Source organism: Culex pipiens, chromosome 3 (assembly GCF_016801865.2).
Source record: "Culex pipiens pallens isolate TS chromosome 3, TS_CPP_V2, whole genome shotgun sequence".
NCBI classification, from domain to species: Eukaryota; Metazoa; Arthropoda; class Insecta; order Diptera; family Culicidae; genus Culex; species Culex pipiens.
In genome coordinates, this window is record NC_068939.1 from 27116937 (window position 1) to 27139110 (window position 22174).

The 22174-nt window shown below is 35.5% G+C and overlaps 1 protein-coding gene across 6 annotated transcripts in view; it reads right to left on the reverse strand.

Moving 5' to 3' along the window:
* Positions 1 to 2545: 2545 nt before the first annotated feature.
* LOC120417394 (coronin-1A-like) overlaps positions 2546 to 22174 on the reverse strand; it is a 65923-nt gene continuing 46294 nt past the window's right edge. For 4 of the 6 annotated variants that reach the window (XM_052709627.1, XM_039579416.2, XM_039579420.2 and 1 more), the window contains exons 2-7: positions 13956 to 14168; positions 5686 to 6309; positions 5064 to 5613; positions 4678 to 5006; positions 4416 to 4613; positions 2546 to 4354 (exon numbers count right to left, since the gene is read on the reverse strand). In XM_052709627.1, the coding sequence (XP_052565587.1) occupies positions 4226 to 4354; positions 4416 to 4613; positions 4678 to 5006; positions 5064 to 5613; positions 5686 to 6309; positions 13956 to 13970 (1845 nt within the window). In that variant the 5' untranslated portion in view covers positions 13971 to 14168 and the 3' untranslated portion in view covers positions 2546 to 4225. Of the gene's footprint in view, positions 4355 to 4415; positions 4614 to 4677; positions 5007 to 5063; positions 5614 to 5685; positions 6310 to 13955; positions 14573 to 22174 lie in introns of all 6 variants that reach the window. The other 2 variants (XM_052709626.1, XM_039579418.2) reach the window with 2 other exon arrangements.

Consider the following 22174-nt stretch of genomic DNA (forward strand, 5'->3'; position numbering starts at 1 on the left):
AACGGCTTATTTGCAACTGACGCTAAGGATCTTTTGCAACCTACTCGAGAAAATTATATACATTTCCTAGTTTCTACTTTGACTTGATATATCCTAATCACGAAATATCCTAGCAGAGCTTATTCTGACAGAATCCAGCTAGAATGTTGTTAGAATATTTAGCTTTGTTGGAATTCTGTTAGAATGACTGGAATAGTTTAACTAACAACCAATAAAACTTCCAATTACTCTTTACAAATTAGAAATTTTAACATTTTTTGTATGATTGAACAACTATAAAGCAAAAAGTATCAAAAAATAGCTGTTTGCATTGTCAAAACAGTGGATTGTGGAGGAACAATAAACCAAATTTTGTTCTTTTTTAAATAAAAAACACCAGATTAAACTACTGACAATAATTTGCAAAATTACAATGAATCAATTAATTTTCCGAAAGTGTTACATCTTTTTCCGATCTGTGGCTCCAAATTCAAAATTTGGGAAAAGCCATATCCCGTTTGAACAGAAACGCAGAAAAATACGTTCAAAATGTATGTAAAATAAATTATATTAGATTGTAAAACTATTTTGAAACACTTTAAAATGTGTCGTGAAGATTTAAGTGGATTTTTTCTCATAGCTTTTGCAAATTACTGAAAAAATCAAGCTTCCCATGCGCCAGTGCCAACGCACACCGCGGGTTTGGTTTTTTAAGCTTCGGTACGAGCCTGAACCCATTGTGTGTTGGTATTTTGGTTCATTGTACCAGCGCACCACGACAATCTCGGCTCGTCGCCTCGGTTGTGTGTCTGGCACTCACCCGAGGCATGAACCCAGCGTATTAACCAACACTGAAATAAAAAAATAGTACCAAATTCCTTTATTCTAGGAACTTTTCCTCTTTTCCTTATTAAGTAATCGGGTTTTTTGGATTACTCAATAAGGAAAGAAGCCAAAATTCCTAGAATTTAGGAATTTGGTACTTTTATTTTTTTCAGTGAAGGTGCTTCACTCGGTACGAGCCGAGGAACGTGCCGTGGTACGCGCAGTGGTATTGAACCCGGTTTGTACCGCCAGCGCGTACCACGGCACGTACCTCGGCTCGTACCGAGTGAAGCACCATGGTTCATACGCTGAGTTCATGCCTCGGGTGAGTGCCAGACACACAACCGAGGCGACGAGCCGAGATTGTCGTGGTGCGCTGGTACGTTGAACCAAAATACCCTCGGCTCGAGAGAGTCGGGTACGGGTGTAAACCGAACAAAGCAGGCGCAAAGCAAAACCGAGGTACAAGGGAACCGCGTGTACCGCACGGTTCTGGGAAGCTTGGAAAAAATCAAGGTTTTGCAACAAGTTCCATATCACATTTTTTGCAATTCCGAAAAACCATTTGAATGAAATTTTAAGTCAATTGTCTATGTGCTTAGTCAATTCACCAATAAAATCAAAACAATATAACTTTTCGAAATATGTGCGATAAAGTTCAGCTTTTCATTCTTTTATTTTTAGTAGAGAAAAGTAGGCCATTTTGGCGTGCGAGAAAGACAGTAAAAGTAATTAATTTCACAACAAAATTGCCAAAATGATATTTTCAAACATTCCATTATCTTGATGCATCAGCCTCGAATACCAATACTTGCTTAGGTAAAAATAAAATAAAATTGAATGCACTTCTTCAAAACATATTTTTTTTATTTAGCTTAGAACAGCGATTCTCAACCTTCTTCTAGGCTGGTACCCCCTGCCATGTAAATCAAGTAGGCCCGGTACCCCCGTTGAGAATTGCTGGCTTAGAACAAATTGTTTTCATAAGTCCGGTGCAAATATTTCCCAGAATAAAACATACTCATTAGATTAGGACCATAAAAAAAATATTTCAAGGTTTTACGATCGATTCACAGATACAGATCCTACCCATCCTTTAGCATAACTTTAATAAAGTAAAAAAAAGTAAATCTTTCTCTGTTCCTGAGGGGAACACCCGCGAAGAGTATCGGAGCCGGCATTTACAAAGCAGATTCAGTGACAGTTATTAATTAACTTAATGTTAACATGTTAAGATTAATGTTAACATTCCATAGGTTGTCTTCCTTAGGTGTTTCGATAAGGTCCAGTTTGTGACGATACACTACCTTCCCTTTACTAAGCAATCGAATCCAGAAGGGAAAAGATCACCAGTTGTGTTGGTCCGAGCTGGGATTTGAACTACGATCTTCCGCTTACGAGGCGGAAGCGTTACCACTGGGCTACGTGGTTCGGTCGGTAACTTTAATAAACATAAACTAAATCTATCATTTTCTTTGTGGAAAAGACCAATAAACTATTTTTTAATATTTTTTGTGTTTTTTGGGTGTTTTGGAACCGGTTTATGTCAGGGGTTTTTAAAAACACGCAAAAAGCACAAAAAATGGTTTATTGGACCTTAAAAAAATTCCAGATGTCATCCTGAGGTTATTTTTTCTTGCTTTAAAAGCTTTGAAATTAGGCTTATTTTTTCTCGAATATATTTTAAACAGTAAAAAGTCAAGGATTTTTCTTTTCGTTCCACCAAATTAAAAAAAAACACTTCAGCTCCACAATCTTCACATACTTTTCGTACTTTATTGAAGCGCCACCTTACATTTCAGCATTGCTCTGGACACTTTCCGCGCTATTATTGTGTGAGTGTGGATTCTTTTTAAATGTTCCCCTTCGTTTGTATTGAACGTATTCATGTTTCGCGATTACATAGGCGTTTAGCATAAAATAGAGAGTGGTGGAGGAGATAGTAGTTCTCTCGATAAAAGCTTGATATGAAAGCATTTTTTGTTTTTGTTAAATCCTGTTTAAAAAAAACGCAATGTCTACTTGGTTTAGTTGTTTAAGTTGGCTGTACTTTGTGCTTTGTGTTTGGTAAGTTTTTTTTTTGTTTGGCGACTCCACAAGCACACTGTTTTGCTCATTATTTGCGTTTATTACATTTAGTTATAGTTTAGCATTCGTAGAAAAAAACGGAATGTGTCTATTTTGTTAATCCTCTTGTGAGTTTAGATTGTTTCAGCAGCAAGCAAGTATTGTATTGTTTTTACGGAAATGTCAGATGAATTTGGCGGTTTAAATTCGTGTGCCAAATCGGACATTTAATCAGACGGGTTGTTGTTGCTAAACCTGAGATGCTCTGCATTTTGACAGATTCGCTACTTTTTTAATCAAAGTGACACAAGAATTTCAACCGCAACATGACTTTTATCGATATTTAAGGTTGTCTGACGGTTGTTTCCTTGGAAACTCGAGTTTCTAATAATATTAAATAATAAAACCTTAACGATAACTTATAACAACTTTTGCCTAAGTTAATTTTATAATTGAGGAAAACTGAGTTATAAACACAATTTAAAAACAAACAAAAATTTAATAGTTACAGCCAATCTTTTTAAATAATTGTCACCTTCTTACCGCTTTCACCTGTCAAAGTAGTGAAAACTTCTTACTTTACGTTGGTTTTAAAATCGATGTTTGGAAAAGTGAAATAGAACCAAAAAAGTAGGGGCAGTCTGCCGGTTTTTATCGGTTTTTTGGTAACTGATTTTTTGGGGTTATATTTATTTGTCCGCTAATTGCTTTGTGTCGTTTTGTTTTGCATACAGCAACGAGTTGGACGTTTCTAAATGGGATAAATCACCTACAAAATATACGTGTGTATTTTTTCATATGTCTTCCACTAGTTATCCACCTAAGCTTAAATATCATCTTCCACTAGTTGTCTTTCTGAATGAATCACAAATCACATGTTTTTTTTTCGCTTTTCAAAATCTTTTCCGTTTTTCATCCCCAATAAAATGCAGTATGAGAAGCCACTTTAGTGTTGGTTTTTTCCAGCTTATCAATTATCATTCCGCTCCAAATTGTGCGCAAATAAAACGAAATTTGTCCATCGATTGAGCTGTGGCCGGTCCTCCCTCAGCGGAAACAAAAAAGGTTAAGCGCACACATTTACAGAGAGAGCATGATCATTTTGTTTGCCGTCTGGTTGAAATACTGATTTAGCGTTAGATTTTTGCGTTAATTTATTATCTTCACTTTTACTTATACGACAATACGAATTACCTGCTTCGTACTGCTACTCTAATCGTAAATTTAAGGGGAGGGGGAGTTTGAGGAATCACAACACAAAGTACATGCTTTTGTCACGAGACTTCCTCTTCAAAGTGGGACACGAGGGAATGGGGAATGGGATCCAAGATTATGATCCATCTTGTCGTCGACCTTAGTGCTTGAGCTGCAGCTGAAGTCGCTTCACCTCGGCTTCGAGTTCGCGTACCCGCTTCTCCGAGTTGTTCAGCGACTTCCGGAGGCTCTTGATCTCGTCGGACTGCTTGTTGAACGCCTTTCGGAGCTGCAAGTCAAACGCATGGATTACTAGATTTGAGGTTGGTGAAAAGAAAAAGCAAACTCACCTCATTCTCCGAGTTCAACAGGTTGATGTTCTCCAGCGAACTGTTGCGCGAGCTGTTCCGCGAACTGCTGAGCAGATTGTTCTGCAGGTTGGCAATGTCCTTGTGGTTCGCCGTCTGGTGCTGCCCGAAGATGGCCTGCAGCTGGTGGAACTTTGTACTCTGATTCGTGGACGTCTTCTGGCTCTTTTCGATTATTTGCTAAAATGGTAGAAAGAAAATCAATCAATTTGTGCCAAAGTCAGTGCCGCTAAGAACCACCAACCGTTTGCGGCCGGTAGTCCGGTATCGTCGGTTGCGACAGGAACGCAAACTTTTTCGTGTTGTTGGTCTCGAACTTCCGGTTATCGATTTCGTTCTCTTTGTTGTTTTTGCCCCCGGCGCTGTTTCCATTGGTCACGACCGAGCCGGTTGTCGTCGTCGTTGTTTGGCTGTTGCCGTTTGTGTAGTTTCCGTTGATAGACGGGGTGGTTCCGTTGACGGGGCGTTCGTTCGTGTGATTGCCGTTCAGGCTGTTCAGGATGTTGTTTTTGCTGCTGGAGTGGTGCACCGTTTTGGACTCCCTGCGCTGGCTGGTGTCCAGAATAGATTCGCCTGAAAGAAAGCAATCTTTATAGAGATGGTTTCAAATTACGATTTGATAATACCAACCAGTCTTCATCGATCTCAGCATGGGTTGCACGTTCCGGCCCGAGAACCACTCTTTGGCACCGATCGCGGGCACATTGGCCAGCGTGTCCGGGTACAGGTCACTCTGGAACAGCGTTGACTTGCGCGGCACGATCATCGAGATGGGTTCGCAGATGTTTCCTGCGGCGTGCAGTTTGTAGAACCGGAACACCTCGCACTGGGACACGGTAACGCCCCGCTTCGGCATAAACCCAAGCGCTTTCTGCGGTTGTCCCGACAGAAACTGGTTCAGATAGTACACGTACGGAGGTTCGTCCACCACTTCGTAGTACCGAATGTTGCCATCACCCTTACCCGCCAAGTAGATCATGCGAGTGTCGTAGTCAAAGTAGGGCGTCACAACACCACTTGAACTGTCGATCACTTCCTGTACCAGAGGCTTCTTCAGGTCATGCTGATCCCACACGGCAAATTGTCGGTCCGAATGGCGCGAAAATCCGGTCGTCAAGATCCGGTTGTTATCCAAGAAAACCGCCTTCGAACACTTGGTTCCCAAATGACAGACTCCCTCCTACAAAAAATACAAAACCAATGACCACCAAACTTCAACACCAACCTCCACCCCCAAAAACCCAAAACTCACCGACACCACAATTCCACTCCTCGGCTCGATCACCCTCAGCTTCTTGTCCTTCGAAGTCGTCGCGATCAACGCCCCGTCCCGGCTGACCGCCAAACTGTAGATCATGTCCACGTGGCAGCTGATCACGTTCAGCAGTGGCTTCTCGCTGTTCCCAACGTCCCACACACAAACCAAGTGATCAAACCCAGCGCTGATCAGCACATTGGCCGCCGTCGGATGCCACTCCACGTGCATCACCTTGCGCTTGTGGCCAACCAACTCAACCATACATTCACTCAAGTTAGCCGTCAGCCCACCCTCCGGCACCTTCCAGATCTTGATCGTGCAGTCGTCCGACGCCGACGCGATCATCTGATCGTCGAACGGGTTCCACTTCAGGTCCAGAATCTGCCCCGTGTGCCCGATCACCTTGCAGCACTGAAAGTCGATCCGGCCCGTCTGGTTGATCGGGATCACGACGAACGTGGTGTCGGCGACGATCGCCAGGAAGGTGGGATTGACGGCGCAAAAGTTGCCATCGTTGCCGCTGCGCACCACGCTGATGTCCGTGTAGCAGCACTCCTTGCGCGTAGGCAGCCCGTACACGTGCCGGAACTTGGAGGGCCGCACGCCGCGGAACCATAGCTGCAGGGGTTGGGAGAGAAAAGAGGAGTGTGAGAAATAGGAGACAAAAATATTCTATCAATTCGTTTATTTAGATTAGACCAGTCAGTAAATATTTTCAAATGCCAAATCAGTTCAAGGTAAAGAAATGCGAATTACTTAGTGAAATCTTACTTTAATAAAAATATGTTTTGTTAAAATTCGTTACATTTTGTTGAGCCTTGATTTTAGTGCTCCCTTTTTTACCTTAGTTTTACAGAAACAAAAAAAAGTTAGACAAAAGAGTAAATAATATTTTCCTTCAAAAAACATTACGATTCGCAAGTAGTCAGCGAACACAGCGATTCAAATACTTCGTGAATATGCTCAAGAATATACTTGATGTTGTGTAAACAAGAAAATTTTGAAATGTTTTTAGTAACATTTATTTCAAGCAAGGGTCCTGATTAACGATTCATAGATCAAAAATCACTTACTCATCACCGAACGAATCTTTGATGATTGCAGCGCGTAACCATTTGCTACTGAACACGACTCGCTAGCTGCCATTGTGAAAATTGTTTTCAAATGTTGTGCGAATAACAAAATTTCAAAATAGTTTTGATATCAATGATTTTAATAAATGATCAAAACAATGCCGCTCGCAAACTATTTTAAGTCAGCTTTGAGCGACATAACGATATCGGTCTCTTTGAACCATTCGCTGTATTACCCGATTTGAGTGAGAGGGAGAGCAGAAGAGAGGGTTTTCAATAGCGATTGGAGTGGTAGTGACAAGCGGTAGGAATTCATCAGGGCTGATTGCTTCGCGTCCGACTTGTGCTCACTAGTGAAGGGAAGATTGTGAGTAATCAGGACCCTTGAGAGTTATTCTGGCTTTTAAGTGATGCAAATATTTGTTGTTGTTGCAAGTTTGAGATTTATAATTAAAACGTAAAAAATCTTAATTTTGCACTGGGTGGGAAACCTCTTAGACGCAGGCCTGTCCCGGAACCGGTCCGTGAAGCCATTTCATCCGGCTCGCGACGGCTTTCCAAAATAGCTCTATGATCGGCCCGTTAGGCTGTTTATGAAACATTCAATAAATTAACTGAGTGTCTATTTTAATAAAAAATTAGATTTATATCAAATTTTTACAAAAATTTAACCCTAATATTTTATTTTTTTTTGCTTTTGCCAAAAAAATTACCAATTGATAATTTCAGAATTAATTATTAAACTGAAAAATGGTGCAAGAAAACAAAATTATCCATTTCGTCTAAAAATGTACTTAAAGGCACTGAACATAAATTTCTAAAAGATTTCACTATGTTCACTTTAAATTGAAGTTGTTCTTCTTTTGAGAAACTGGATTAAAATTGTTTTTGAAATAAGGCTGGTACAAATATTTTTAAAAGTTTTTGTCACCCCCCCCTTCAAAATTGGCCCGAAAAATCAGGGGGAAAAAAAATATTTTTACAATAAACTTCAAAATTTCAATGAAAATTCAAGTGCAACCAACTGAAATCAAATTAAAATAAATTCTCCTGCGTTTAAAATCATTTTTAGCATGATTGGGATTATTAAAAAATCTTAAGATTTTTTGAAAATTTTCGATGCAAAATCTTTTTTTTCGATACAATTTTTGTTTTTGTCAGATCTTAGATTTTTTGAAAACTTATGATTGCAAAACAACTGAACTAGTGTAAAATGCATTTTAAAACACTTTTTTCATTTAAATGTGAAAACTCTGGCTTGTTATTAATTTTTTTATATTTTTTTATTTTTTTGCCCCCCCCTTGACCTCGGCCAGGGCCGAGGGACAAAAACTTTTTTAAATATTTGCATCGGCCTAAATGAGCAAAAATAATGTATTTTTACAGGACAACTTTTCAGTGATATTTTTTTTATATAGCTAAAAACGCAAATTAATCATACTGAACATAAATATCGCTGCAAATAATTTTAAAATAGGTATTCAAAAATGTCAAAAATCAGGATGCAAAATTATAGTTTTTCCAAATTTCAATAGTTTAAAGAAAATTGAAGATTAACGAATTGAAAACTTTTCGATATATATTTTACTATACTTTTTGATGTATTTATTTTGTGTTTTTAAAATCATTATGAAATATTTTGCAAAATATTTGAATTAATGTGCACATTAACGACATTAACGCCAAAAGTTTTTTTTTTGTAATGAAGATTTCTAAAATTATTTTGTTTCAGTAAATTTTATCAAACCTCATTGATTTTTTCAAATATTGTTCTGATCAGGAAATTTTTCTAAAATAAAGCTTGCAACGACCACTGCAATTTGAATGTATTTTTTTACAGCCAATGATATCAGGGCATTATTTGCAAACGACAAAAACAATAACAATACAATTTTATACAGAACAAAATAAAAATAGATCAAATTGACTTATTTTTAAAAGTTATCTTTGTTTTTCTTTCCTAAATCAAGATGTATAAATCTCATTTGCTTGCACTCGTTTATATATTTGTTTAATTTAAAAGATCACTTTTTTTTTTTTTTTGGGAGGGTGACCCAGCCGCACATCGTTGATGTCGAAACCTCTAAAACACTGACGCTGTATGGATCTGACTCTAGAATAAATGCACAGTTGTGTGTTATTCATAAGTCCAAAATGTTCAATTATTAATATAAGTCCAAATTTTCATTTGCGGATAACTACCTAACTTGAATTGAATACAAGATTTAAATTAACCTATTGCGAATTGAAAAAGAGACAACCATTTGATCGTCAGAATTCCAGTAGATCCTCGATTCGCAACAATGGTCGATACAATCATAATCCGACAACCGTTTTTTCAACAGATCAACGAATTTAGTCCAATATCATTTCACTATTGATTGATCGAGACTCTATGGAGATTTTGACAAATCAGAATGGTTTTATGCTACTTGAATGAAAATCACCGATTTTGATAGAATTACTAAATTCACTTATTACTGATTTTGTCCCTCAATAACTAAATGCAAAGTATAAAAAGTTGATATTTATAGTTAAAATCCTAAGTTCTACAAAAACTAAATTAAAAAAAACCCGCATCCTAACCTGACACCCACATTAAGATAGGGAAAAATCACATATGTAGGTTCATTGTACAAATGTGATATTTCCACTATCGGAGAACCTCCTAGTTCTCGATGACAGCTTACCGGCCATCGATTAAGCCCTGAGACTGCGTCAAAGTGGGTTCTCGTAGCATGAAGTGGTGTCCATGTGTAAAAATGGAAGCTTCAGCAATATACTGCAAACTTCGATTTTAATTCCACATCGAATCAAATCATACTTCTTGCCAAACAAGCATCAAACCTATGATACTCATTATGACAAAGCCCAGGGTGTTTAATTTAAAAGATCATTATAAAAATAATTTTATAAAAAAATATGTTTGATTTTTTCAACATTTTTTAAACGTTAGTTCCGGCCCGCCACTGCTTCAGAAAAATAAGATCTGGCCGCAGAGCCAAAAGGTTGGGCACCCCTGTCTTATATTAGAGGTTCTATTTTTCTAACAAAAACAAAAAAAAAATGTAATTTAATTGTGTGTCCTCCTTATTTTAAAGTGCGTCTCCTGATCAATATGTTTCCTGATGTGAATGAGCAAAAACAATTTAAAATTGACAACTCTTCATTCTGGAAAAGAACAGTTCATTTACAGGTCCCACGATGTCTAAGCCTTAGGTCAACCTAAGTCAGTGTTTCTCAACCTTTTCCGTTCCAATTCCCCCTTGACTATTTTTCAAGACCCTCACTCCCTAAACCAAATTCGATTTATGATACATCCTCAATCCCCCCCCCCCAAAAATGGTTAAATCTCCCCCCCCCCCCTTTCTCACCGGTTGAGAAACACTGACCTAAGTATTTTATACAGTACAAAAACGGAACACATTGAAGTTGCAAATTTTTCTGCAAAGGAAAAAAATAATGATAATATTACATTTAGGAAGGGGTACATCTTTTATGTCAGCAAGTCAGAAAACATGTGTAATTTTTCCTCTGAAAATGTGTAAGTTCACCACTTTTCTGTTGTAATGTCACCTTTTCAGTCTAAATTGAAGTAAAATTACATCATAAAAGAAGTAATTTTCAACCTTTCAAAATTAAACCTTCCAAATTTACAAATTTATAACTGAGCAATTCTCTACCAAAACCGGAAATGGATTTTATTTGTATTTTTTGATTTGGCTCAAACTTTGTGGGGGCCTTCCCTGTGACCAAATAAGCTATTTTGTGTCATTGGTTCACCCATACAAGTCTCTATACAATTTTGGCTGCTGTCCATACAAAAATGGTATGTACATATTCAAACAGCTGTAACTTTTGAGTGAATTTTCTGATCAATTTGGTGTCTTCGACAAAGTTGTAGGTATTGTTGAGGACAATCGAGAAAAAAATATGTGCACGGAAAAAAAAATTTGCAGATTTTTTATCAACTTTTTTTTCACTAAAACTCAATTTCCCAAAATACGTATTTTTTGATTTTCGAGATTTTTTGATATGTTTTAGGGGACTAAAATCCGCAACTTTTGAGCTATAGAGAAACATGGTCAAAAAATCTGCCGCCAAGTTATGAATTTTTGAAAAATAGTGATTTTTGGAAAAAAATCCAAATTTCATGCAAAAACAAATTTGAAGTTATTTTTTAATGCAAAATTGAATTTGCAATCGAAAACTACTTTACAATTTTTTTGATAAAGGGCTTCGTTTTCAAGATATAGGCACCGAAAGTTTGATTTTAGCAAAATATTTGCAGTTTTTCGATTTTTAAAAATAGTGACCATGAGCGACCATCTCTAAAAATATTTTTTTTGAAAAGTTCAGAAAATTTGCTATGAAATTGTCTAAGAGACATTGAAGATTGGACCTCGGGTTGCTGAGATACAGCCGCTTTAAGAAAAAGAAACACGAAAATTGAAGCTTTCTAAGTCTCACCAAAACAACCCATCATTTTCTAATGTCGATATCTCAGCAACTAATGGTCCGATTTTCAATGTTAATACATGAAACATTCGTGAAATTTTCCGATCTTTTCGAAAAAAATATTTTGAAATTTTTTAAATCAAGACTAACATTTTAAAAGGGCCAAACATTGAATATTACGCCCATTTAAAATGTTAGTCTTGATTTAATTTTTTTCAAAATATTTTTTTCGAAAAGATCGGAAAATTTCACGAATGTTTCATGTTTTAACATTGAAAATCGGACCATTAGTTGCTGAGATATCGACATTAGAAAATGGTGGGTTGTTTTGGTGAGACTTAAAAAACTTCAATTTTCGTGTTTCTTTTTCTTAAAGCGGCTGTATCTCAGCAACCCGAGGTCCAATCTTCAATGTCTCTTAGACAATTTTATAGCAAATTTTCTGAACTTTTCAAAAAAAATATTTTTGGAAATGGTCGCTCATGGTCACTATTTTTAAAAATCAAAAAACTGCAAATATTTTGCTAAAATCAAACTTTCGGTGCCTATATCTTGAAAACGAAGCCCTTTATCAAAAAAATTGTAAAGTAGTTTTCGATTGCAAATTCAATTTTGCATTAAAAAATAACTTCAAATTTGTTTTTGCATGAAATTTGGATTTTTTTTCCAAAAATCACTATTTTTCAAAAATTCATAACTTGGCGGCAGATTTTTTGACCATGTTTCTCTATAGCTCAAAAGTTGCGGATTTTAGTCCCCTAAAACATATCAAAAAATCTCGAAAATCAAAAAATACGTATTTTGGGAAATTGAGTTTTAGTGAAAAAAAAGTTGATAAAAAAATCTGCAAATTTTTTTTTCCGTGTACCTATTTTTTTCTCAATTGTCCTCAACAATACCTACAACTTTGCCGAAGACACCAAATTGATTAGAAAATTCACTCAAAAGTAACAGCTGTTTGAATATTTACATACCATTTTTGTATGGACAGCAGCCAAAATTGTATGGAGACTTGTATGGGTGAACCAATGACACAAAATAGCTTATTTGGTCATAGGGAAGGCCCCCACAAAGTTTGAGTCAAATAAAAAAATACAAAAAATAAAAATGGTCGAAATCGGCCGATTTCGTAGGGAGTTGCTCAACTGTGTAAATTTGTCTTGCCGAATCAATAAAAAAGTTTAGTTAAATTACATTTGGGAATGTTACATCTGGGAATGAAGACAGATTTGTGTTACATTACTTCTAAAATTGTTTGAATTTACATCATTTTATGTGTTATTTCACATATTACACATTAATTGATTTAAAATTTAATCTATATTTCGAAAATACACTTTTTTATTTGGATTGAAACGTACGTGAAGTACGTGAAGGCCAAATGGTAATTACTTTAGAGCTGATAATATTACAAAATCACTCACTCAATAAAAACAATCTGTCTGGGAAGAAACATAAAACATGGGAATATCCAGAGTTTTTTTTTTTTGAAAACGTCATATAAACATATGAAACACAATAGCTTATAGGACCTTTAAAAAAAAACTCTAAATATTCATTTTTTTTTCCTTTTTTGATATTCCAAATGAAAAAAATCAAATCGGATAATCGAATCACGAAACAAAAAAAAAAACTTTTTTGATTGTCAAGCTTACGTATGAACCATAAACCATTCTAAAGTGATTTAGAAATTTTAGATCCAAGATGACGACCAAAATAGCAGTGTTGAAAGATTGAGCAAATGCATTTGGTAATTTTATAGTTTATCAACCATTCAAATTCGACTGAAATGTAATCGTATATAGAGCTCGAATTTCATATTAAAATAAGGAAATAAAAATGAATTTAGTTTTTTAGTTTTATGTTAGGATTAGTTGTTAAAGTATTTTTTTCTTTTTTACTCAGAGTCCATACAAAATTTAAAAAAAAAAATAAGTAGATAAAACGAACGTCATCAGTTAATAATAAAACGTAAAGAACAACAAAGATGAAGAGCATTTAGCCATACCACTTAAAATGTAAAAGAAATGTTATTATTATAAGCATGCTCAATAAAAAAATATTTAATTAAAAAAAATCGGATAATAAAAAATACGATGTTTTGTTCATGATTCGATTACTCGAAGTTCCTTTGAAACCAATAATCGAAACACTTGCAAAGTCGAGTCGGGACTATACATTTTTTGAAATGGTTTATGATATCGATTTGTGTTGGACGGAAATTCAAATTTGGCGCCTCTTTAGTCATTTTGAAAACTAAACCGAGATAAGCTCTGTTCCAGTACAAAAAGTTCATCATGACATTTGATGCAAAAACTAGGTGGAGAAAATTATTCTTTCAAACGTTACAAGTAATGTTTAGCGTAATTAGACTAAAATAAGACCTGGGCGGTTTCTGGATTCTTTCCCCTATTTGATACGAATTGTGTTTTCAATTCATTGTGCTTTTGATCGCAAAACGAACGTCTGGCAATCTCTGAAACTCTGAAATTCCGTGAGGAACAAAAAGTTGCCGCACGTCTTTATTGTTTGTCAATATTTCGCTTGGCATACCATTTAATAACTAATTTATAATACGCAAGATAAAATCACGTCACTTATTTGTATCGAGCCCCACACTTTAACTGCGCACTCTTTGGCCGGGCAGAACGTGAGCGCACTGCAGAGAATGCAATTAATCGACACCGCAAGCATCAGCAGAATGGTTTTAGCCCCATCGATTTTTTTATATACCTGTGAGTTAGTCATACTGTCGTCGTCGCCGTCGCCGTACTGGCAATCGTCGTTATCGCTGCTGTCTTCCACGTGCCGCCGCCGGTCTCCGCCAGTACCACGTGGCGTCTGATGCAGCTGCTCCGGGTCACTCAAGCTGAGACCACCTCCGGCGCCACCAGTCTCCAGCAGGGCACGCCACTTCTCCGCAAACTCGTTCCGTATCGCTTCAAACTTTTTCGATGATTTTTAAAGGTGAAATGTAACAACGCAAAATTAACTATTGTGGACGGTTGTGAAAAATCAAACAAGCTTTCATAACAAGCTAACACTACTGAATTCTACAAAACAATCGATCCTTTCTTGCTCTATCACAGAAGAAAAACAACACTTGAAATCACCCCTTAACTTCAATTTACAGCACCTTTTGTTCAAATAAAGTTAGAGAAAAAAAACACGACACAAATTTAGCGTGGTGGGTGGTGAAGATGACCAATTTTCCAAGCTTTCTTCTGCAGTGATGACTCAAGCCAACACCACCGATTAGGGTCGGCTACAACCCCGTGTGCTGTACCGATTCCACTCGAGCTGCATCAGGTTAACTGAACATAATAATACTGTCAGGAACGTAAAGTAATCTGAAATAAAAGGAAATAAAAAAGAAAATTAAAATAAAGCAAAAAAATGGGTGAATATTAGTAAGGTGAACTAAACATAAAAAAAAACTAATCATAAATAAAACACAAGACATAAAACCAAAAAACCTGTACTAAAATAAATTTCGTAACACTGGTTCGCAAACCACAACCATTTCACAACGATGTCACATAATTGGTGGACGTTAAAAAAATGTGTTATGCTCGCTACGCTTGGAACTGGACCGTCGTCGTCGTCAATTTTGTCTTTCCGCTCGGAATGAAATTGAAGTCGAAAAAAACATTGCGCGCGGTCCCATTAAAATGTCAACTCAGCGATCGCCGCCACTCTGTTTAACGGGCCTAACGTGATGGCGTTCGGTGATAAAATACACAGAAAAAAAATGATGGTAATATTCATCAGGAAATGGTGACAGATTTTGTGGCAAAATAAATGATAAATTTTACCCCAGAAAATGATGAATTTTCATCAGTTTTTGATGAATATTCATCAGGTTCACATTTTTACACATTTTTTATGTAATATTACTCAAAAAAAGAGGTTATATTCAACCTACCAAATTTTCAACATTCCAAAATTCAACTTTTTTTTTCTGTGTAGTGCAATTTGACGAGTTTCAAAACAGGGAAGTTTTGGAAAGATTTTGAGGTTTTTTTTTAAATATGAGGTAAGTTGAAAATAGTTAAAAATAAGGCAGAATAAGTCATTCCGAAATTGTAATCGCACGATGGTATTCTCAAAATCAACTACTGTTTAATGCTATTGCAAATATTTTTCAAAGTTTTTGAGCAAAAAATATTTTTTCAAGTAACTTTGAGTGCAATCAGCTGAATCAAAAACTTAAAAAGGTATTCCCCTGCATTTATATTCAAAAAATTAAAAAAAAACTGATTCAAAAATATTTTGAGTTTTAGTGAATTTTCGATGCACAGTAACTACCCACCATTGAAAAAACGGCTAATATCCACTTTTGACAAAAACGAGATATTAGCACCAGGTGGTAGAGAATGTTGTAACGCATCTTCTGGAACTTGAATTTCATTGAAATAGTTTTTCGACTTGGCTGCCGATGCGAAAAACCAAACGGCTAATACTCTTATGGGAAAATGCCTTGACGGAGATTTTGTGACAAACACTAAAACGTGTTTTTCTCGGAATACTTGATTTGGCATAATAGTCGAATTTTCAATTATGGGCAGCAGTACCTAACAATTTTTTTTTTTCCACAAAAAAAAATATTTTCGCTAAAGCTAAGATTATGTAAACTAATGATTGCAATCCGATTGTGCTTTTTGTTTCTCCCCCCCCCCTTGACTTCGATATTTTTTAAACAAGTTCCTCCAAAAAAAAAATCAGAAAAATATCCATAGAAAAAACTATTTTTAAATGACCGACATCAGGGGTCTAGGAGGGGGGGGGTGAGATTGGGTCGTACATATCGAAATTTGTATGGCCCAATCTCACCCCCCAGACCCAATGTCACCCCTGATGACGGTAGCAATTAATCGTTTTGAAAACAGAACACCTTGTTTGTTTTTGTGAAATTCGATTGGTTGAATGTTTTGCAATTAATTGAAATGCGTGAAAAATAATGAACAAAGCGATTGTGGGTGGCTGTTGTGCTGATTTTTCGATGGCGCATGATAGTGCTCAGTATCTTTGAAGAATTATCATCAAGGAACATGGTGAGGATTTTCCAATTACATATTTTTATATTGTATATTTTATTTATCATGTATTATTATATATCATCACACTTGACATATTCTACACAACTAATGCAACCATAAATTGGAGCGTTTGGTACGGTATGTCCACGCATCCTTCCTCCCCTGTAGATTCTTTGAAATGTGATCCGTTCTCAGAATCCTCTCTGCGGTAAACACAACGCAGTAGGGCTGGCCGCTTTAATTTTTGGACTACATTTTCGGGTGTTCTCGGATGTACTGCAATTATTAATACTGACAAGAAAAGTGCTTGGGGCGTTATCTAATCACAAGGCTTTCCAGCATGCTTTCATCGGACTAGCTGCGTTTGTGTTAGATTAGATTAGAAAACAGAACACCAGTAAAAAAAACATTTTCGATAACTTGATCCCAAAAAGTTTTTATTTTTGGATATTTCGCAAGGCATGATAACAGTTAAGTTGCATTAAATAAAAATGCAAATTTCCTTTTTTTATAATTTATGGTTGTACGTTCTTTTCCGAACGCCTGTCACAAAATTAAAAAAAAACTTGAGAGTGTCACATTTAAATAAAATTGTAGACGGTGGGTTTTGTGCCTATTCGAGAGTGGCGAATTTAGCGATCCAACTCGAACGAGCTTTTACCACCCAGTCCATTAAGACAGATAAATGTCGGATGGACAATAAAATAAAAATAACAAATAACAAATAAATTTTGAGGATAAAAATAGAACATATAAATTTGGAAATGAACAAAACATTATAATGAATTTAAGTACACATTATGATTATTTTTTAATGATTCTTTTTCTTAGACTTTTGTTGTGTCTTTGCCTATGTCCTTAAAATCAAATCATTTTTTTTATTGTTATGGGATAGATCGTGAAAACGGCTCAGGATTTCCACGAATCTAAGGAAATTAAAGTAGAAAAATACGAATATTATCAGTAGTTTCTGAAATTATCATTTTTAAACTGACATCACAAATTATCACGAAATCCTCGATCAACTTTTTTTCAACTTGAAAGATTATGCAATTTAATTTTAAACTTTTTAAACATTCTGATTTTTGAGTTCAAAGATTGGAACTAAATTTAACTCTTAAGGAAATAATATATTTTCATGAAAACAATGGTTTTGATACCAATGTATTTTTTGGTTAAATACAAAAAAATATAAAAAATATTCATATTTTTTAAACTTCAAACTTTTGGTAAAATTCACTGAATTGAACGCTTTTAGTTGCAATAGATCCAGATTTGTCTCTATTTTCATCTGTATGTAGACGGAAAAATATGGTCTAATTTTACCGGAGATATTCCGGATTCCCAGCCTTCGATGTGGGTTTTTGGTCAAGAAAATAAAAAAAATGCACAGAACAATGCCGGAAATGTATAAAACTTGAAGGAATCACCCTAATACATCAAGCTACAAAAATAAATGACATGGTCTAGTCCTATGAGCCACCGAAGCCGGTTCTAAATGGCCAAAAATACTAACAAATCTGAATCTATTGTGACCCGAAGCGTCCATTTTTGAAATTTCTTCTAAAAATCTATTTCTCAACATTACGCACAAAAAAAAGTTGAATTTTGGAAGATTGAATTGGTTTTGATTGAATATTACCTCGTTTTTAAGTATTTTACCTTAGAAAATGCCTAAAAATGTTAAATTCAACAGAAAGTGATGAAAATTTCACCACTTCCTGGTGTAAAAATAACTTTTTGCAATTCCGTCGTGAAACTAATTACATTTCCTGTCATTCTTGAACGACGAAATAGCCTACTTTTCTGTACCAAAAATAACAGAATCGAATAGCAACACTTTTCAAAATAAATGCTCTTCTTTTAAGCAATGGAATGGGTCGAAAAGTAACACTTTTCAACATTTTTTCGATTTAAACGATTTATTGACAAAATACATGAAAATTTGACTTAAAATTTCACTCATTGGGCGTTTATCGGAATTGCAAAAAATGTTGTAAGGAACTCGTTGCAATACTTGATTTTTTCAGCACTCTTCGTATTTATCCAACTCGGTGAACCTCGTTGGATAAATGTACGACTCGTGCTGAAAAAAACCTCCTTTTGCAACTTGTTGCATAAACTACTGTTTTCAAATTTGTAATATTTATTTTGCTTGAAATTTGAAATTCAGTAATTTTTATTGCTCTTCCCCTTCCCCTCCGCTCGACCTCAATCAGGGTCAAGGAACACAAATTCTAAGTAAACAAAATGTTTAAAAAAAAGTCGCATTATTTTGAAACATGACACCATCTGTTTTTTTTTTGTTTAGACACGTTAAGTTAGGTTGTACCACTAAACCGTCTTCCCAAGGAAGTCGACCCTCGCCTTCATCTTCGTTGCCGATATCTCGACATAATTGACAAATTTCGATTAATGCAATCCGATGAAACATTATCCAACAACTACGGTTGAGTTCATCACCGGAGATAGGCAGCCTTTTCCGCGGCTGCTTTAATCACTTCTACTATTTTGGCTTAAAGTTTTCATCGCTCGTTGTTTGTTTTTTCTCTCTCTATCTTTTGCTCAACCTGTTGCCATAGAGCTCTATGTACAAAGTCAGACAGTAGGAGCATTAAATTGGTAATGAACGTCGAACAGTATGTGTCGAATGTTTTCTATTATTATGATCCTGACCTAACAACTGATCTCAACTGTACCGATTTTTTCACTATCATCCCAAACTGCCCCCCTGCGTCTGGTTTGCCGTTTTATTAGCTTTTTTTTACAGAAATAAACAACAACACCAAAATCGCCATAATCACGTGGCTGGTTTGGCCTACAGAGCCCAAGCGTTTATAACGGGCTATTATCGGGCACTTTGCTGGAACGCCTGTAGTCTCACCTGTCCGGATTGTGGCGGGGAGATTTCAAGACATTAACCCGGTGTGCCTGCTGCTCACCTTTCTCCGGCGGTTCGAAAATTTGGGCTAATCAGTTGGGAGCATTTTTTTTTCTTCTTCTTATTGGGCTGGTTTAACTAGTTGATTTCGCGAAAATAATAGGCTACTGGGTATGGTATCTGACTGAAGCTATAAAGAGATTTTATTTTATTTATATGCGCCACAGGTTGAACGAAAACGTCAGATAGCCAACTCTGCTAAGCTTTATCGAAAGAAAGTGAATGCAATAAAATTGATTGGCGATAAAATGGTAGGCAATTTCGTGAATTAGCTTTGGAAACAGAACGGATGGTTGGGGTAGACGAGTATCGGTACAAGAAGGGTTCAACGTAAATATAATAAACAGCATAAGGAATATCGTAATTTTGTATGCAATTTGCTGTTGTAACTGAACTTACACAAGAGTTCTGTTTTAAAATTTAGTGTTTTTTTAACAAGTTTGTAGTGCAGGTCTTCCGCCGCAGTGCTCCAAGGACATTACCTCCGTTTTTGCGTCTTTTTCAACACAACACACGGGCTACAAAATTCACAAAATATTGATCCATTTCGTATTTATATCCCCGGGACCCGCATTTGGCAAACTCCTCTCGTGTCCTTGCTTGACGACAACAGAACTTAGAGCCTCTGACTAAGGAAGGGGGAGACACGATAAAGTCTCATTATGTCGCCGGCTTTACCAGAGAGTGTCTACCACTAAACTCTTGGCAGCATCGTCATCAGCGGCAGCAACCACAGCAACAACAGTAAGCGGGATAACGTTCCGGGTTTTATCGGACTTGTATGTCATTGCAGAGAGGACATAATGGTGTCAACTCTAGAAATTAGCTCACTTGGAATGTGGATCATTTGAAAAAAAAAAACAATTTTAGCTTTATTTCTTAAAAGGAAATCTTAGAAATTTCACAGCTTATTTCTGCAATGTTTTCTCTGTTAATTTCTCGCCACGTTTTGTAAGTTTTTTTCCGACCAGCACAAAACAGCAAATTTCGGGTATAAATATTACGGTTCCATTCTGAGAAACCAGGCGTCTCCATGGATTCAATATGAGAAGGGGAGATTAAATGCAGGTGCTTGGTTTTTTACAATGATTCTATAGAATATATACCAAAAAGACGACTAGTTTCGGTTGAACCGTTCCCCCAAAAGCTCAAATCAGGAACATTTACACTACATAACTCAACATCACATGATACACGTTCCACGTCAGCAGCGTCAGGGAAGCTCATCAAATATAGATGACTTGTCGGCTGGATGCTGGCGCACGTTCGTCCAAGAAGCCTTTGCCGTCTGGATCGGGTATCCGTGATCCGGATGACTGCACAAGCGATAACTCGTCGTGGTTGTGCTTTGCAGCCGCACGTAGGATTTCGACGAATCTTGGAAAAAGCATTTGAGCAAGTCTCCATTAGCAAGTTAGGATTTTTTTTAAATTGTGTTTTTTATTGAAAAAATAGAATTCTTACCCAAAATATTGATAATTTGACCCTTTTGAAATGATAGTGTTGATTCCAATTTTTTCCAAATATTTGTTTTCGAAAAAATATAAAAAAATATAAGTTCTTGTCCCCTAAAACATTTAAAAAAATTTCAAAAAGACGATTAGGAAATTGTTTTTTTTTGTTAAAAATTTAAATTTTCAGTTCTTGTCCCCTAAAACATATCAAAAAATTTCAAAAATGAAAAAAAACGTTTTTTGTAAAAAAAATAGTCAATTTAACAAGATTTAAATGTTTAGTTCCTGTCGCCTCAAACACCCCTCTAAAAAATAAATAAATTTAAAAAATGCGGGTTTTAAGAAACTGTAATTTGAAGCCCAAATAAAATTAATTTAAAAAATCGGCCAATTTTTTCCCCTTGTACCTATTGTTTCTGAATATTTTTCATCAATACCAATATTTTTGCCGAAAATATTAACCTGGCCATGTTCGCATAAATGTTCCATATGCAAAAACAGCAAACTGAGAAAAACGAAGATTGTGTTTTTATTGAAAAAAATTAATTCTTACCCAAAATATTGATTATTTGGCCCTTTTGAAATGATTGTGTTGATTTCAAAATTTTCAAAATATTTGTTTTCGAAAAAATATATTTTCGGAAATGGTCACTCATTGGCACGATTTTAAAAAATCCTGAAACTGCAAATTTCTTATTCAACATCAAACTTTAAGTCAGTATCTCCAAAACGGTGCACCTTGACAATTTTTTTTCTTTTGCAAATTCGATTTTACATTAAAAACTGTTTTTTTTTTAAATTTTTTAATAAGTTCTTGTCCCCTAAAACATATCAACAAATTTCAAAAATTTCAAAAAGACAAATAGGAAATTGTTTTTTTTTATTAAAAACTAAAATTTTCAGTTCTTGTCCCCTGAAACATTTTTTTTTTTTTTTTAAAAAAGAATAGTTAATTAAACAAGATTCAAATGTTTAGTTTTTGTCCCCTCTAACACCCCTCTAAAAAAATGAAAAAAATGCGGGTTTAAGGAAACTGTAATTTCAAATTTACTGTAATTACTAATTTGAGACCCAAATAAAATTAATTTTAAAAATCGACCGATTTTTTACCTTGTACCGATTGTTTCTGAATATTCTTCATCAATACCAATATTTTTGCCGAAAATATAAATTTAACATTAATATTATTATTTTTAATATTTTTTGAGACCTATCAAAAAAATTCTTTAAAAATACAGATTTTCGAATATTTACGTACAACTATTGTATGGACAGCTGCAAAAATTGTATGGAGACTCGTATGGGTGAACAAATGGTATAAAATGGCTTCTTAATCATAGGAAATACCCCACAAAGTATGTTAGTAGCTTTGTATGAAGTGTGGCAACATGGCACGGAATTATATGGTTATTTTCAACTATCTCAGATTTGCCAGCAAGTTTACCAGTATCTGTGAAAGACATCATATGAAAAGTAGCACAAAATGACGCCTTTCACTCAAAGTGTCCCAAAATCTGC